The 16,819-nt window shown below is 41.7% G+C and overlaps 1 protein-coding gene across 4 annotated transcripts in view; it reads left to right on the top strand.

The window, feature by feature from the left end:
• LOC133140580 (snRNA-activating protein complex subunit 4-like) overlaps positions 1-16,819 on the top strand; it is a 26,993-nt gene extending 10,174 nt beyond the window's left edge. For 3 of the 4 annotated variants that reach the window (XM_061260607.1, XM_061260610.1, XM_061260609.1), the window contains exons 8-24: positions 382-463; positions 996-1,097; positions 1,435-1,507; positions 2,533-2,697; positions 3,541-3,691; positions 4,929-5,035; positions 5,801-5,895; positions 7,232-7,326; positions 8,293-8,378; positions 9,105-9,578; positions 9,793-9,882; positions 11,124-11,367; positions 11,579-11,649; positions 11,774-11,830; positions 13,431-13,455; positions 14,464-15,899; positions 16,235-16,819. In XM_061260607.1, the coding sequence (XP_061116591.1) occupies positions 382-463; positions 996-1,097; positions 1,435-1,507; positions 2,533-2,697; positions 3,541-3,691; positions 4,929-5,035; positions 5,801-5,895; positions 7,232-7,326; positions 8,293-8,378; positions 9,105-9,578; positions 9,793-9,882; positions 11,124-11,367; positions 11,579-11,649; positions 11,774-11,830; positions 13,431-13,455; positions 14,464-15,899; positions 16,235-16,348 (3,467 nt within the window). In that variant the 3' untranslated portion in view covers positions 16,349-16,819. The remainder of the gene's footprint in view (positions 1-381; positions 464-995; positions 1,098-1,434; positions 1,508-2,532; positions 2,698-3,540; positions 3,692-4,928; positions 5,036-5,800; positions 5,896-7,231; positions 7,327-8,292; positions 8,379-9,104; positions 9,579-9,792; positions 9,883-11,123; positions 11,368-11,578; positions 11,650-11,773; positions 11,831-13,430; positions 13,456-14,463; positions 15,900-16,234) is intronic. The other variant, XM_061260611.1, reaches the window with a different exon arrangement.

Below are 16,819 nucleotides of genomic sequence, written 5' to 3'. Positions count from 1 at the left end.
TGGCCACTTCTGGACGTGGCCTTTTTTATTTTTGTACTGCATCTGAAACGCAAGTGTCAGATACCCTGAACTCATACTCTATGACAGGGCACTCCAACCCTGGTCCTGGAGAGCTACTGGGTCTGCTGGTTTTTGTTTTCACCTTAAAATCAGCACCCTGCTGAGACCCAGGGAACCAGGTGAGGCGAGTTAATTAATCAATTAGAGCAGTTGATTACAGTTAAGTGCAGAGTAACAATGAAAACCAGCAGACCGTGTAGCTCTCCAGGACCAGGGTTGGAGACCCCTGCTCTATGATGCAATAGAAGGAGGAGGGGGGCGTCTGTAAACTGGGGGGTTTGTCAAAAGGTTTGTAATGCTCATTCTTGTGTTGATTGTCAGGGGAGGGCTGGCAGAAGACTCTGCTGGTCAGCTCCATTGTAAGTGACACCATGAAGCGGTTGCTGCAGCCTAAGCTTTTCAAGTAAGTCGTCAAATTATAAAAATAAAAAAAACATGGTACATTTCTGCCTGTTAACATCAAGCTTGATACAGAACTCTTGTTTTGCTTGTTTATAATTCACATTACATTGGAATACCTCATAGCTCAATACCTACTGGGGCTGGCAGCTCCAAAGGCAGCTTCCTATGCAGACACCTGATTGTCCAGCAAGGCTCTCCAGAGAATGAAAAAATGTTTGGTTCTAACCAGCAGTGTCCTGGGCGACACAATTGGCACATTGTGGCACTTTTTTAAGTATTATTGTTATATCTCAATTGGGAGAGCAGTTATTAGTGTTTTTATTATTGTTATATCTCAATAGGGAATTGGTAAAACCGTATCACCACTGGTTTATGTACACAAGCTTTTTGTGAAATGGCAAAGTTATCGTAGCCACCAGCCTACGTGTGCAGTCTCTGTGGGGCCCTGAAAGAGTAACTTAACATGGTGAGCCACCTAGCAGCCCAGGCTCTGTGTTTTATGTGTTGGTGTGTGTTTGCTTTTGTTTTTAAAGATTGGAATACCTGAATGAAAAAATGGGAAAAGCAGAAGACATGGAAAAACAAATTCTTCAGAAACAAATCAATCAAATAGAGAGGGAGATTGATGACATCAGGTAACTATACCATTCTGATCTCTAAAGAATATATTCAGCTTGAGAATATTATGTACTGACCTTTCAAATGTAATGGTGTTATGAATATTTGAATTTAATTTTAAGTTGCGAGCATTAAAGCATTTGTAATAAAAATCTGTCTGTGGACTGCAGTGTTTTTTTTAGTAGGCACGCAGAGAATATGCTTATGACATGCACTTTGTTTATGGTATGATATCTCACAACTGCATATTTCTGTAAAAACGGAAGAGGATAGGGAGAGGATAATTATTTGAGTTATGGTTGCATTTTCTCTGCTGTAACATCACTCACTCACTCACTCACTCTGTCTTCACAGCTCATTGAGTGAGGAGCAGCTGATGGGGAATCGGCATGACGACCATGACTGGGAGAAAATTTCAAATATTGACGTAAGTTCCTGTACAGGCCCTCTTTGTTCATTGATTGTTGTGCTAGTTTTAAGGTACTTCAATGTAAAGTATAGCACACGATTGAAGACACTTGCTTGTCTACTGTCCTTGGTTGAACAGTGCTGCTAACTGTTTGGGCTGCTAACTGTTTGGAGCCACCTCACGCTTTTTATTTTAATTGTATTTTTTTTTTAACTGTCGTTTTATTATTTTATTTTATTTTTTATTCTTTTTAGTATAGTTTTTGTGTTTCCATGTGAGCAGGATTCTTAATCTGGAGGGCTGGCTCGAGTGCTGATTGCGTAGCTCTGAACTGGAAGAGTTCCGGGAAGTACATAGTATGTCCTTTAGGGAACTAGTGTGCAGGCCACGGCCAGGAGGGGGGCAGACTTCAGACCAGGCAGGACCAGAGAGTTGGGTGACAGTAGGGCGCCACGAAGGAAAGGACATGCACACTACACAGGGGCGGTATCTCTACAGGTGGTGGTGTCCAACCGATTCCAGCCCTTGCAGAAGTTGGACCCAGCCCCTGTCTCTGAGAGTGGGTGTAGACAGCATAGTCTACATAGCGGGTTGTTAGCAGAAAAGATTAGGAGCAGAACCTCCACAGTAGTCTTCCCCGGAATTCTACCTGTACCACGTGCAAGCAGAGGGAAGCAGAACTTTATCTAGAGGTTTAAAACGTAGCTATGACATTTTTGTAGGAGAGAGGGGTACAGGTTTATGGGGCATTGGGACTTCTTTTGGGACGGGGTGAGCTGTACAAGCATGACAGGCTGCACCTGAACCGGAGGGGAACCCTTGCTCTGGGTCAGCGTATGCTTAGGGGAGCACAGGATTATTTAAACTAGGGACTTGGGGGGCAGGTTATTGGGTTATTAGCCTTTGGGCATTCTTACTTGACACAACTGTGGACTGTGATTATATAGAGAATTGTATTGCCTTCTCAGGCAGTTTAAAAAATGTCAACTTTATCATGACAATATATTGAAACTATTAAAAACTATTTTTTCCCTTTTCTGCAGTTTGAGGGTACACGTAGTGCTGATGACATTCAGAAGTTCTGGGAGAACTACCTGCATCCCAGTGTTAATAAGTCATCTTGGAAAGAAGATGAGATTGAGAAGCTCAAGGGCATTGTGGAGAATATGAACTATTGCAAATGGGATAAAATTGCAGAGGGACTTGGGGTAAGCATTCCCAGACAAAAACATAGGCGGCCCAAGCATCACATTTCCATTGCATTACTTTGAGGTTTTGTGACAAAAAATGTGTAGTGGGTCTATTAAAAGCTAAATCCAACCACAAAGAATGATGAAATAAAATGCTTTCTTTATTTTGATGACACTACAACCAAACAATAAATTACTATGCTTAACAATAATACCTTATAATTAACTTGATATGTATACAATAGAAAGAATTAATATAAGTAACTAACACTTTTTTAGATTTTTTTTTGCCTGAATGATTACTGAATGATTTGGCTACAAGCTACAGTAATACCTCAGACATCCGAAGCTCAAAGAATGTCTAGTCAACCGAACAGGGTTGGAAGTATAAGATTAATACAAAGTGACGAGTGCAAAGACATGCGAATGAGTAACGCTACTAATTGAGATTTAGCTTTTTATTTACAAAAATTTGACAAGGGAGTGAGTTGAGCAGTTGTTGCTAAAAAGCCTCCATGGAAAGTTCCGCTTTTGATATAAAAAGGACCAGGACAAGATCGGCTGCTGGATGGAAGCTAGAAGCATGCAAATCATTTTCAACCCATTATGGACTAAGGCGACCTATAGAAATCCCATTGAAAGGCCTAGGAATCACAATGCATTTCAACGATCATGTGTCTTGAAAAACGGCCATATGATCAAATACAATGCTACAATATAAATAAACTGAAAAAGTATTTTATTTAGTAAAAGTTGTGTTAAGAACAACCTTAATTCCCGATGTGTTCAGTTCTCTGGTGTTTTCAAAGAAATGTAAGGTTGTTTATCTTTACAGTCTCACTCTCTCCTGTGTCCCCTCAGACGAACAGAACCGCCTTCATGTGCCTCCAGACCCACCAGCGTTATATCCACAAAGGCTTCAAGAAAAAGCTCTGGTCCAAAGAAGAGGACCAGGTCCTGAGAGAGCTGGTGGAGAAGATGCGTATTGGGAACTTCATCCCATACACCCAGAGTGAGGCTTGCTGAATGCATGAATGAAAAAAGTTATTTCTGTATATGCAATTTTGTTATCAAAAATGTATTGCACTAAAAATAACTATTTTGTGATGTTTATATAGTATTTAGATTAATTTGTCCGTTTGCTCTTTATGCTTTAAAATGAAATTGCATAATAATGGTTGTAATATTGTGTCAATTATCAAAACATGCACTGCAGCCTGATAGAGAGTAGTTTGTAGTTGGCTGCTGGAACTGTGTTCAAGATGTGTGCATAATCAAATGGAACATGACAATAAGCCCGCAGACCTGTATATTCTTTGTGGCGTTGCGTACATTGTAACATTCTCAAAAGTCATGGTTGTGTTGGACATTAAGCAGACAAAAAAGCAGAAAAAACAGGTGATTCCAAGCTTTTGAACACTTGTGTACATGGCGACACGTTACTGCCCTGGCAAACTGCCTGACGATTAATACTGGTAATATTAATACCATAACGATTAATACTGGTAATATTAATACCATAACATCGGGCGGCGCCTCACAGCAAGAAGGGCATTAAGAGGGCGTTGCTGAAAAGAGCGTGCATTATCTGTATAAATGAATCACAAAAAAAAACCCTTTTGTTTTTAAGTTCAATGTTTGTTTCCATTTGCTGAATACCTCAAAAGACAGGAAATGAAATTGATCAGCCCTAATGCTAACATCAGCCTGCTCTCCATCAAGGTGCATCAGCACAGATTCCCGACAACATGCTACAGCCATGTACAATGTCTACTGTGTGTCAAACAACATGTGCTCACCATTCCATAATTGAACAAAACAATTCTAAAGAGAGCTAAACGTTTAAGAAATCAGACATAGGAAACAAATGTACAATTCAGACCATTTTAGCAGGCTTTTTTTCCTCAGAGGTAAACCCGTCTGTTCTATGTCTTGCTAAATCTGTCGTCATAATATCTGACCTAGGGGCAAACACAATTGACTTTAAAGGGAATGGAAGATGAAATTCTGGTTTTAGGTCATGTTACGTTCAAGACACACCTATTAATTAAGTCCGGCCATTTTGAACCTCGCGCTTTACTTTGTACGTGAGCAATGCGGCGTGAAACAAAATTGCGTCTGACCCCGTGCCCCTTAATGGGCTTGCTGCGCTATAGATGACTATTTAGTTCTGTCACATTTTGTTTCAGCAGTCTCCTACCAGTTGAATGAAATAAAAGGTGTTCTCGTGTGTCCTCTCTGCTCCGCAGTTTCTTACTTCATGGAGGGCCGGGAAGCTGCCCAGTTGGTCTATCGCTGGACTCAGGTTTTGGAGCCCAGCCTTCGGAAAGGCCCTTGGACCAAGGTTGAGGATGAGGTGGGGGGGAGTTCTATCTGCAATCGATCTCACGCTCTCCGATCTCGCGCTTTTAGATTTGAACTCATTTTAATTCATTAATACGTGTTAACCTACAGTCCCCTCCAAAAGTATTGGAATGGCAAGGTTTTATTTGTTTTTATGCTCGACACAGGCAATTGAGGTTAAAAGATGTACATGAGACGACCGATCCGAATTTCAGCTTTTATTTCCTGGGACATATCACCTTTTGTACCGGACCACCCAATTTTTTGTTGAACTGAATGGTTTGAGGTCTTTAGACAGAAATATCAGTCAAAGGGGACCTGATTAAACACAACACACCTGGATGACATTCCATTATTGAAGGAAACTTTATTTCTGCTTCGTACCAGAAAAGTCTTCAGCAGACTGTCTGGTCATCTGTGTGTGAGCTGAAGCTGAAGTGCACTTGGGTTATGCTGCAAGACAATGATCTGAGGGTTTAGTTAAATTATTGAAATAAATTCAATGATTTAACAAGTGGACTAAAATTCATCCATGACGGTGTGGAAGACTGATTTTTGGATACCATTATTGCCTCTAAAGGTAGTGCAACCAGAGGGCAATTACTTTTTCAAGGGGGGTATTTCAGAGTTCAGATTTAAGAATAAAAATGTCATTAAATAAATGGTCGTTCAAAGAATGTGTTTTCTGTTTCTCGGGTTCCCTTCAAATTCAAATGTCTTACTTCAAATTAATTATTGTTAAAAATGAACCAACGGTATAATTTATTTTGGTGTGCAGATGTTGCTGAAGGCAGTGGCAAAGTATGGTGTCCGTGACTGGTGGAAAATACGGACCGAGGTGCCGGGCAGGACCGATGCTCAGTGCAGGGAGAGGTACGCAGTGACGAGGCGCAGTGGTGGGAGAGATGAAACCTGCCCGCTTCTGTTAATGGAACTGATTATGAGACTGTTGTTGCATAAATCCCTCTCCTTTTGTGCAGTTCTGTAACCCACGGCTTCAAATCAAATTGTCATTGTGCCATTGCCAGCCATGGCGGGTAGTGTCACCCGGAAAAGGATGGTTTCACTGAGCCACCATGTTGTTTTTGAAAAACAATATATTGTCACCAGCCTTGGCTGGGAGTGCATAGTGGGAGTGTCATGGCATATGCTGAAAAAGATTATTATTTGGGCTGGTTTCATGGTGTGTTCTTGAGGTGGAAAAATGTTTTTACAAAGGATGGTTTCAGCTCCTGTGTCTAGAGCTCCCAACACCGCAAATGTCACATTTAAATTGACCACAGGGAGGCACTGTAATAAGCCATTTTACATTTTGGCTAATCACTCCCAAACTAGATAACCAAAGAAACATTTCTTCTATCCATATTGGCAGGACTGGGTGATATAACCTAAAAAATAAAATCGCATGGACTTTTCACAATTTTTACTGTTTCTGTCCAAACAAACTAAAAACGAAATAAGTATTTTCTTCATTAAGAATAGAATTAAATGAGTAATTAGACTTGGTTTCAGAAAGTATTCAGACCCCTTTATTGTCTTGCTGGAAAATCCACCTACAGCCAAGTCTCTGCCTGTATTAGAGACAACCAGATTGTCAGCCAAAATGGCCTGATACTTAATGGATTATACGATTATACCATTGATTTTAACCAGTGCCCCAGACCTGTATTTCTGTTTCGACACCAAACATGCTGATGCTGTATCTCACAAAACGATTCAATTTTGGTCTCATGTGGTATTTTAAAGTATGGTTGAACGAAGGTGCTGTGGTCAGACGAAATTTAAATTTTGAGTTTATTTACAGCCATGAAATTATAAAGTGCACTGACTGAATGAGGGGTTTGCATGGGGATCCATTTGACTTATTAAAACGAGTTTGCTGCAATTTTATCATTTATCCATAACACAGTAATGGTGCAACGTTCCTCGACCAATGAGCGCATTGTCATTGTCTTAGACTTGCAAAATAGCATTGAGATTGGGGTTTTTAATTAATTAATTCTTTCTTCCTAAATGGCTGTTTTACATGGGAGAGTTGACCAACACAAACATATACTGGGCTCTATCACTGGGATGAGTAGCTCTGGGGATTTACTGTATTTAAATACAATCCTAGTAAAACATTTTTTTAAAACCTGAACATTTGAGGAGGGCAAAGCATTTGCCTTGTGGCAAAGCGTAAGTGGCCAGGAGTGTGGTGGTTTTGCAGATACCTGGACTGCCTGACCGAGGACGTGAAAAAGGGCCGATGGAGCCCGGAGGAGGAGGCCATGCTGATAATGTTGGTGGGGAAGTACGGAGCAGGTGAATTGACCGTTTACACCGTACCCATGTTTTAAACACAAAATTAGCCAGAGTATTCCCTGACATTGACCTTACTTGTGACAAGTGCAAGAGCTCACACGCCACACTCATGGGTTGTGCATGGGTTGCTTAAAATGGCCAGTGTAGGCTGCCCTTGATTCAAACCGTAGCCCCTAGCAGTTCTCAGATGGTACAGAGATGCTATCTGGGATACCCCCCTTCAGCAGATTGTATACAACAGATTGTATTGCATTGGAATTTTTATGTATTTTTAAAAGGCCGTAAATACTATTTGGAAAAAGTAATTGGATTCCCAGTTCAGTATTTATTGATGGGAAAGTATTTGGTTTTCAATTAAATAATTTAATGCATAAACATGAATATATTTGTTGTCATTTCTGGTCCGACGTAAGACTTATTGCTTCCAGCATGAGCAGCTAGCGAGGCGGGTCACGCTTTGGTTTGTTCTTCTGTGGTTTGGATTGGTTTGTCATGCTTTGTTTTGGCATTGCTGTTCTTCCTTGTGGACACGAGATGGGTTCCAAAGAAGCTATTGCTCATAGCTTGTGCTGTGATTGACTTGTGATTGACACCTGGTACCAAACTCTTGAGAACCCAATCCTTTGGAACACAATTAATTCAATTAATTGAAAATGTATTTAAAGTTTTTGAACCCCTAAGGTTTTGAATCCACATTAAGCATGTTGTTATGTTTATAAATCTTGTCCCAAGACATAGTTCTAGATGAAATATCAAGACATAATGATCTGAAACTGACCATTTTTATCATAACAAAGTTCTATTGTTCTTATGTTATTGTCATGGGAAAATGTGCAAATGCTTGTTGTATAACTTTTGTACATATAACACATGAAGGTCAAATTTCATTGAAATGTATTATCTGTAATAATGTCAGCACGCCCATGATCTTATATATTTCACTCTTGTGCATGCCCTGATTGATAGGCCGATGGGCCAAAATTGCGTCAGAGATGCCGAACAGGATTGACTGTCAATGCTTGCAAAAATGGAAGATAATGACAGGATATCCGGTAAGTGCTCATGCTCCAGTGTTCGAGTTATATTCACCGCTGCCAATTTTAACTTTTGAATACTGGATGTTTTCGGTAGTTGTTTATTTGTTTTTCGTACGATTCGCTGTAAACTCTTGAGTCTGTTGTGTCTGAAAAACAGTCTGGTACCAAAAATCATTCCAAAGTCAATGATTGACTTAAATCACTTTTATTTTTGACATGAGCATGAACCAAACCTCTTTACCATGTATGCATGCTTTATGCATGAAGTTGCTGCCTCATGATTGGCTGATTAAAATATTTGTACCTAATAAAGCACTGAGTGTATATACTTAATGTTTTTAAATGTATCTATTCTGATTGATTCGCGTTAACGGTAATTTAACTTTTGCAGGTACTGGGTGCTTCTTAGCCATTTTGTTTAATGTGCTAAAAATTGCAATTGCATTTATAATGAATAGAGAGTGACTATTTGGCTTTATACCACGCCACTGAAAAACAACTGACCAAATGTGGCATTTCGACAAATGATTGGCCGAAACATGCCACGTGGGTGGTGATTATTTTCATATTAACTTCCTAACAAGAACGTCCCACTTCATGACGAGCCATAGCACCACCCTGTCAGGCCGCCATTTCCTCACAACCGACTCGTTCGTAGAGCGTTGTCTCGTATGAGTTGAGGTTTTAATTTTATTTTATTATTTTATTATTTTATTTTATTTTATTTTTTCCAATTGACAGCGTATGGCCAAAAGATGGATTAAAAAAGAACCTCCAAAAAAGAGGGAAAAGAAGAGGAAAAAGCCTGAGACGGTGAAAAGGGAGGACGAGGAAGAGGACGCCATGACGAGCTCAGAGGAGGCGGCACTTTGTCTTTCCAGCGATGAAGAGTTAAAGGATCTGGATGACGATCAGGAGTCCAACCTGGAAATGGAGCTGAGGGAAGAGTACATTCTACCCAGCATGGAGAAGTGGATCCCCAAAAAGTCTGGCATGTTCCCCCACCTGGGCCTACGGGCTGTCCGGGCCGCCCCGGCCGCCCCGGCGGGTAACAAGCCGCCCCTGAGCCGAGCCGCTCTCGGACGTCCGTGTTCAGGGAGCCGCTGGCGCTCCCTGGCCTCTGCCCCTGGCGCGCGGTGGACCGCTCTCGACCGCTTCGGCTGCCCCTTACACACCCGCACGGGAGCGGCCTCTCTAGAACAGCAGATGAAAGAGGTACCATCCCCAGCGCTCATCATAGAGCATTTTGAGAATTACACAAAACATTGAACACCCTTGTTTTCATCTTGGAGTGACGACGCATATTAATTATTGATGTGCTGATTTCCGTGACTGTGCATGTGACCATTGTTATGCGTGTGCCCCATGTTATGTATGGAGTGACCAATTTAATCATTTTAAGCAAAACTTTATGCTTTTTTTTCATCAGGATCAACATTCTGAAAGTGATATGATCACAGTGTCACTCAGCGAGGTGAGGAATCTCCTGCGTTGGAATGGAGGCTCTCAAATGAAACAGGTAATCTCATATCGTGTTCATGTTTTAACAATTTATGCTGGGTGAACAAACAAGTCCCTAAACTATGAAACCAATTTCAGCTTCTTTGTGTTCATCCCTGTGAATCATGAAGCTGAGGGGAAATTGTTTTGTCAGTCTCTTGTATTGTTCTTCTTCATTGTTATTTGTGTTTATTTGCATAAATACTTACAGCATACATACAAATACACATACAATGCACAGGTAAAGTATGTGCTGCTGGGGCGACCTGGAAAACGGTTAAGCTGTGACAACATCATTTTACTTTATATTGACCATAGCAGTCTGATAGCATTCCTATTGCAGTACGTGCCTTGAATACACATAAATAAAAGATACATTTACATTTTTAAGCAATGCTTATAAAATTTTCATTTTTACTGTGAAAAGAGTTTAACCCAATAAGTATCACCCCTTTTCTCAACCCAAGCTTGAAAATGACATCCCCAAAATACAATGGTATTCTTGAACCCTTTTGACACCAGGCATGATCCTGGTGTCTTCTGAAAGGAAACCCTTTTGGGTTTGTTGTCCATGAGACAGAATTACTCCCAAGTATTACTACACCAAAGTTACAGAAGCTCAGGCACTGAAAGTGGAAGGTTTTTTTCCACGCTGGGAGCTCAGTGTCCAGTTGATAAATCTTCTCTTTTACATTATTAAGCCCAGGACTGCACTGTCTGTTGTTAACGTAGATGAGAAGCCCTCCGCCTTTTCTCTTACCGCTTTCTCCAGGATCTCGGTCTTATTAGCCAGCAATCTCGCTTTCCCTTTGAAGAAGTTAAATACTGCTTGTCTCCTTTTCTTTGCACGACATTTAGTACATCTTCCGTCACCAAATGATCTAGCCAGTCGAAGGCCTAGTAATAACATGCTCTGTCTAGCGCAAACAACTCCTCGAGCAGACATTTAAGGTGCAAAAAGTGGCCCTAACATCTGAAAGCAAGTAATTGTAAAATTGTATCTAAAAAAAGGACAAAATCTAAGCACGGGAGTGGCCTCTCTAGAACTCCAGGTGGAAGAGGTACAATCACCGGCCATCATAGCATACTAGGCAAATAACTCCCCATAAAAAATATAAGCAGCAAGTGGACACAGAGCTACTAAACATGTAGCGGCTCACCACAGCACAATTTGACTGCAATGATATCTACAGAATTTTATTTTTTATTTATTTATTTGTTGTCTTCTGACCCCAGCTTATTGTTCTTCCTTTTTTTAAGAGGTGTAAGCTCTCCCGGTTGCCCCGGAGGAAGGCTAATGAGAAGAGCAGAAAGAAGGGCACTGTGGCCCGTGAGGGGCCAGGCAGCGTCACTCATCCCTCATGGCGTCCCAGAGCCAGCGTCGCCCATCACGTGTGCAGCACCTCCTGCACCACGCAGAACGACGAGGTTCTGCTCGCCATCACTCCCTGGATGGGGAACCTGATTCTGCCTGTCGCCTGCAAAAACAACGAGCGTTGCAAAGGTATGGTCTGACCGATACATTAATGCAAACACAGCTATCTTTCCAGTAGATGCCCTTCTTCCGGTTGTGTCCGAACACACACACACACACACACACACACACACCCACCCAAGTTTTTATTTAATGCTATTTTAGTATTTAGTATTTACAGTGCCGTGAATCAAGTTGTTCCTAATGAAATTCGCTTCGTAACTGATTTTTGTTTTTGCAGCGGATATGGTCAGAGAGAAATCCGAGGCGACAGGACTCAAAAGTACTCCCGTTTTTTCCCTCTTTCTGAATGTGAGTGGAATTACATCTTTTGCGTGTGTAAACGCGCCTTTTCCTTCAGTGACATAATTATTCACTCGTACCTAGCTCCGATGCAGCGGGATGAAAGACGCTTATACCTTCTGTCTTGAAACAGATTCTATCCATTGATGCTGAGGGCTGCAAGAAGGTCATTGAGGCACGAAGGAGTGCGGTGAGTCTAAACCACTTACCCAGGTCTTATAATAAAGCGGGTGAGAAAGGAGAGGAGAGGCCAGCCATATTATCCACGGACTAAGCAACGACTTGTAGTCTACGCCCTATTCATGGCAAAATTATTTTTTATTTATTTATTTATTTAGAATTTATATTCAACTCCACTTTAAGGTGCAATAGATAATTTCTAACGATCGAGAGAGGAATTGCAGCAGCAAACACGCTCAAACCACAACACTGTTTATCCCACCCCCTTCTCCATGAACGCACTGAAGTTGAAACACCAATTGAAACACTGTGGCAATTAGAACCAATTTTCAACCAATGAGCTTGAATTATTGTACAGCTATATGATGTTTTGGCACAGAGTGCCGGCCCGTCAACTGTATTTCGAAATCCAAATTTAAGTACAGTGAGCCTTTTTCAATGGCAGGGAAGAATTTACAATGGTCATGTAACAATATTGTTACACAAAAATCTTACCTGTTGTACCTTTAAGCATGAATTAATCCCATTTCAATGTTGAGTTTTTAGATGATATTAATAATTATAATATCCAATTGGTATATTCAAATAATTTTGGCACTCAACATGGATTTTAAATTAATGGACTAATAAGCTCAAACCACATTTTACAACCATGTGCTTTCATTTCCGCACAGCTGAGACCACACGCAAAGTTCGTTTGGCTCCTACGAAAAACTGACATCGGGAAACTTTTTGTTTGGCTCACGTTTGATAAATGAGGCCCAATGTGTGTATAATATAGTGACTCTATGTAGCCCTTTTGCGCTGCAATAATTCTGCCAATAAGTCCAGCCAATAAGGATTTGCAGGAAATTTATATCTAACTGGCCATTTTACATATCAAATCCATTACTGATTCCCTATAATCGTATTGGTTGGGTAGGTAAGAGGCATAGATCGATGGTGGTTTCTAGATCCAGTCAGGGCATGCACAATATTGGTGTTGAATAGAATGCCATTTTGACTGAAAGTTTTGGGCCGTATCTGTCTAGCTGGCAACATACAGTATGTGAGCTAGCTAAATGAAGTTTTGATAACATAACCAGGTTTGCCACTGGTATGTGCCAGTAAATACCCCAAATCTAATTAGAAATCTTCACAGTGACAGCAGCAAGCCAACCAAACAGTAAGGGAGAGAAGATTAATGTCTTTTGTGATGATGTTTCATCTAGCTGTGCTAGTTCTGTTTTTTCCATGAGAAATTATGGGAGTTTTTGTGAATACTGTGTTTGCATCTTATCAAGCATCAATAAATCAATTTTATTTGCATTAAAAAATGGTGTACAGGTCTACCTAATAAATTGCTCACTAAGTGTACTAAGTGTACTAAGTGTACTAAGTGTACTAAGTGTACTAAGTGTACTAAGTGTACAGAATATTGCACCAGGCACTAATCAACCTAGCCCCACCAATCTGCCCTATAGCCATTTGTGGCATCGGCTGAATGGTCAAATGTCTCCCCACAATTACGAGCGCCTAATTAAGCTGCTGACACAAAATTAAAATGAAGGATGAAGTCGCAAACCAAAAACAATGTGCAATGTTTGTGAAACAGCTTTTCCCTTTTCCAGGAGATCCGCATTCCTCGGAGACCAGGTGAGTTCACTGTTCACTTTTGTCTTCGTATTCATAAAGTCGATGGTATTTGTTTTACTGTGTATTTGCATGCCATTATCTGCCAGAATGACAAAACAGAAATGGGCGAAGCACTGCAATTTTACTTTGGCTATTAAAATATACTCAATATAATTATCCTCAATATAATTATTAAACTTAAAAACCTACAAAAATTATTTCCCCTTCCTGATTTCCTCTATTATTGCATATTTGTCATACTGAGTTGTTTCAGATATTTTGACAAAATCTAATATTAGGCAAAGTGAACAAAAAAACGAAAATTATGATTTTATTTATTTAAGTTCTGCTGCTCAGCGCTATGCGTTCTCAAAAAGGTGGACCAGATTGACTTGGTCACTAATGGAATGAGAGAGAATGCATCAGCCAATGTGTCAAACACGTTAAAATCATGCTTCATTGTACACAAGCAGGTTCCATTGTATCGTTTCTGTTTATGTAACTCCCTCAGACACTTGAAATGATGGAAGAATGGAGAAAAATAGACTGAAATGTATACTTGTGCAGTGCTTTTCTCGATCACTTCTTTGTTTTATCACTGACATACTTCTTGTCAACAAGCAAAATTACAATGATTTAGGCATGGGTAAGGGTGAAATTGTTGTATTGTTGTACTCGGGGAATTCTTGCTGCCAACCGTGGTATGCTAGTTGGTAAGTTGATGTATTCTTCAAGGGTTCTAATTGTATCTGTTTGAACCCTTGGACTTTGAACCGTACTTTCCTCTAGGGTCTTCATCGCACTTGTCCCTGGGTTCGATTTGCACTTCATTGTATGTCGCTCCGGATAAGAGCGTCTGCTAAGTACCTGTAATGTAATGTAATGAAATCTTTGGTCATTCTAATAATTGAACCTTTCATTGACCTTTATACATTTACAGTAAATGTGTCTCTTGTGTAAGTTCAACAGCATCAGTCGTTGTTTTATTTGTGTTACGCTGATCACTTATTCTTGACTGGCTTCTTCCAGCAGTCAGAAAGAGCCTTCCGTCCGCCCCCCCCCGTAAACGCAGAGTGGCCGAGATGCTGGCTGAGAAGCGTGAGCAGGAGCGTGGGAATGAGGCGCAGGATCAGAAGAAGAGTGGCCTCATCATGATGATTTCACCGCCCGCGGTAACGACACAACCGCTTCTGCAGGGGATCGCGGCTCCAATCGTGTCCGCTCCTGACCAACTTCCAACCGCTGCGAAGGGAAAGGACGCCCTTAGCACGCCAAAGACCGCCCGCTCGCAGAAACGTACTCCGAAACCCAAGGCTGCCCCAAAAGCTAAATTGCCTGGGAAGTCACAGAATAACAAGCAAGCTCAGAATATCTCCCAGGTGCCGCTCCCTCCCCAATCCCACATTTCTTGGATTTTGACCCCCCACGGCTTGCTGCCAGTGACCGGCCTGGGGATCCCAATTGCCCCCCAAGCCCCGCCTGTCGAAATCAACTCATCATCGACCGGGTCTCGCTTTCGACGTCTGAAGCCAAAGCCGGATAATTCTCTTACATTCTATATTAACAGGCCGCTGGGCGCGCAGTCTCCCTCAAGCGTGTTGCAGATCGGGCCCGGTGTGTGCGTCCCAGCTGGCCTTCCCTCCCCCTCCGCCGTAGGGGAGCGGACAGTCTTCAGTCTGGCCCCCGCCCTGTCCGCGTCTCCGGGCACGCATGCCAATGTCGCTTGCCACAATATAGACGTTTCGTTCACGGCTCCCGGCGGCTCTGTAACGCCTGTTCGCGCTGCAGTGAGTGCGGGCGCGTCTGTGGCTGAATCGGCTGGCGTGCTTTCCCAGGTCACGCCCGGGTACGCCCCTGCCCTCACTTATTCCCAAGCGCTACCCACCCTCCAAGTGTGTCGGCCGCAAGCTCCGCACACCACTGCTAACGCTTCGGTTAACCCCGCGACCGCTCCTACAAAACCTGCATCCCTGTCCCAGCAGGTTTTCAGTCCTGCCACTAAACCTGCTTTGTCTGTCAGCCCTAGACCTGAACAAACTTTGAGTATTGACCCAGGCCTTATATCTGCAGAGGACGCATCTCACGTGGCAGAATGGATGAGAGGGAAAGGGGGGGTCAAGCTCCCTCCGTTAGATGTTACCCTGCCATACCTGCCTCCCTTTGTCAGCAGTCTTAGCACACTCATGGCTCTCCTCAAATGCAAAAGCCACCTGGAAAGGTGTGCTTCGTCACTACTGTCTTCCGGTGGAGAAAGTTCCGGAGACGGAGCGGCAGAGACAGGGATCCGCCGGCTGGTTGCGGAGCGTTTGAGCAGTAACCCGGCCTACCTGCTCCTGAAAGCCCGTTTCCTCTCCTGCTTCTCCTTACCTGCCTTCCTGGCCACTGTTCCTCCGCACAGGGAGGATGAGGACAGTGCATTCCACTCAGAAGATGTTGGTTTTCCGCTTTGTGAAGGAATGCCCAAGGTGAACATTTTCTTTTTTTCAATTAAATTTCACTTTATCACCCTGTACACTTTATTTATATGGGGGTGATAGCCATCTGATAATGATGATAATAAAACTATGGATGGATAATTATATACTGTGGTTTGCAATAAAAAAAAACTATGGATTACAATTAATTTTATTTTACAATTACAAAAACAACAATCTAATTCAGTTAGATTGGTATTTTTTGTAACTTCTTACAGTCATTTCACCAATTACAATGTGGCCAATTAGTTTCGCTGCTTTTTAGCTTCACGATAAAATCTAGTCTAGTGCTTCAGTGACTTTCCTGCTTGTGTTTGTGTTGTCAGCAGGAGGGGCTGCTCAGGACGGATGGAAAGGGGGCAGAGGCTGGTGAGTTCAGTGGAATTGCTACTCAACAAAGAACAAGTGCCTGCAGGACAGACGCTCCAGCGGATGACTAATGTTCATATCGTATTTGAGTGGTGGAAATCAATTATTCCTGTAAACGATATTCAGGAATGGCAGGAATGAACACCTCAAATCTTGTCACTTATTCCCCCTTAATAATCTCTTCAAGACAAACTTGTGATCAGGATTCAGCACTTTTTACTGCACTGCAATAATCTGTCTTTTGTGCTCTTGTGTAATGGCAGCCCCTTTATCAGAGTCTTGATTATATTAAGCAGTGAAACTGAGCAGTTGTAAATTCTTGGTTTTTTTGGTGTAATAATTTGAGACATGTGAGGAAAGATGTTGTCATTGTGATGTTCTTTTTTGATAAAATGTTGAAGATGCGTTTGTGTTCTGTTAGGTTCATTGTATTATGCAGTTTTGCCACTTACAGGTTTACACCTGTATAATTTCTGTTTACTTCAAATGATTTAATTAAGTACTATGTCATGTTTTTGAATAAAGCATAGCTGTTGTTTTAA

The sequence above is a fragment of the Conger conger genome, chromosome 11 (assembly GCF_963514075.1).
Source record: "Conger conger chromosome 11, fConCon1.1, whole genome shotgun sequence".
Lineage (NCBI taxonomy): Eukaryota > Metazoa > Chordata > Actinopteri > Anguilliformes > Congridae > Conger > Conger conger.
This window is presented reverse-complemented; position numbering and strand designations above follow the sequence as displayed.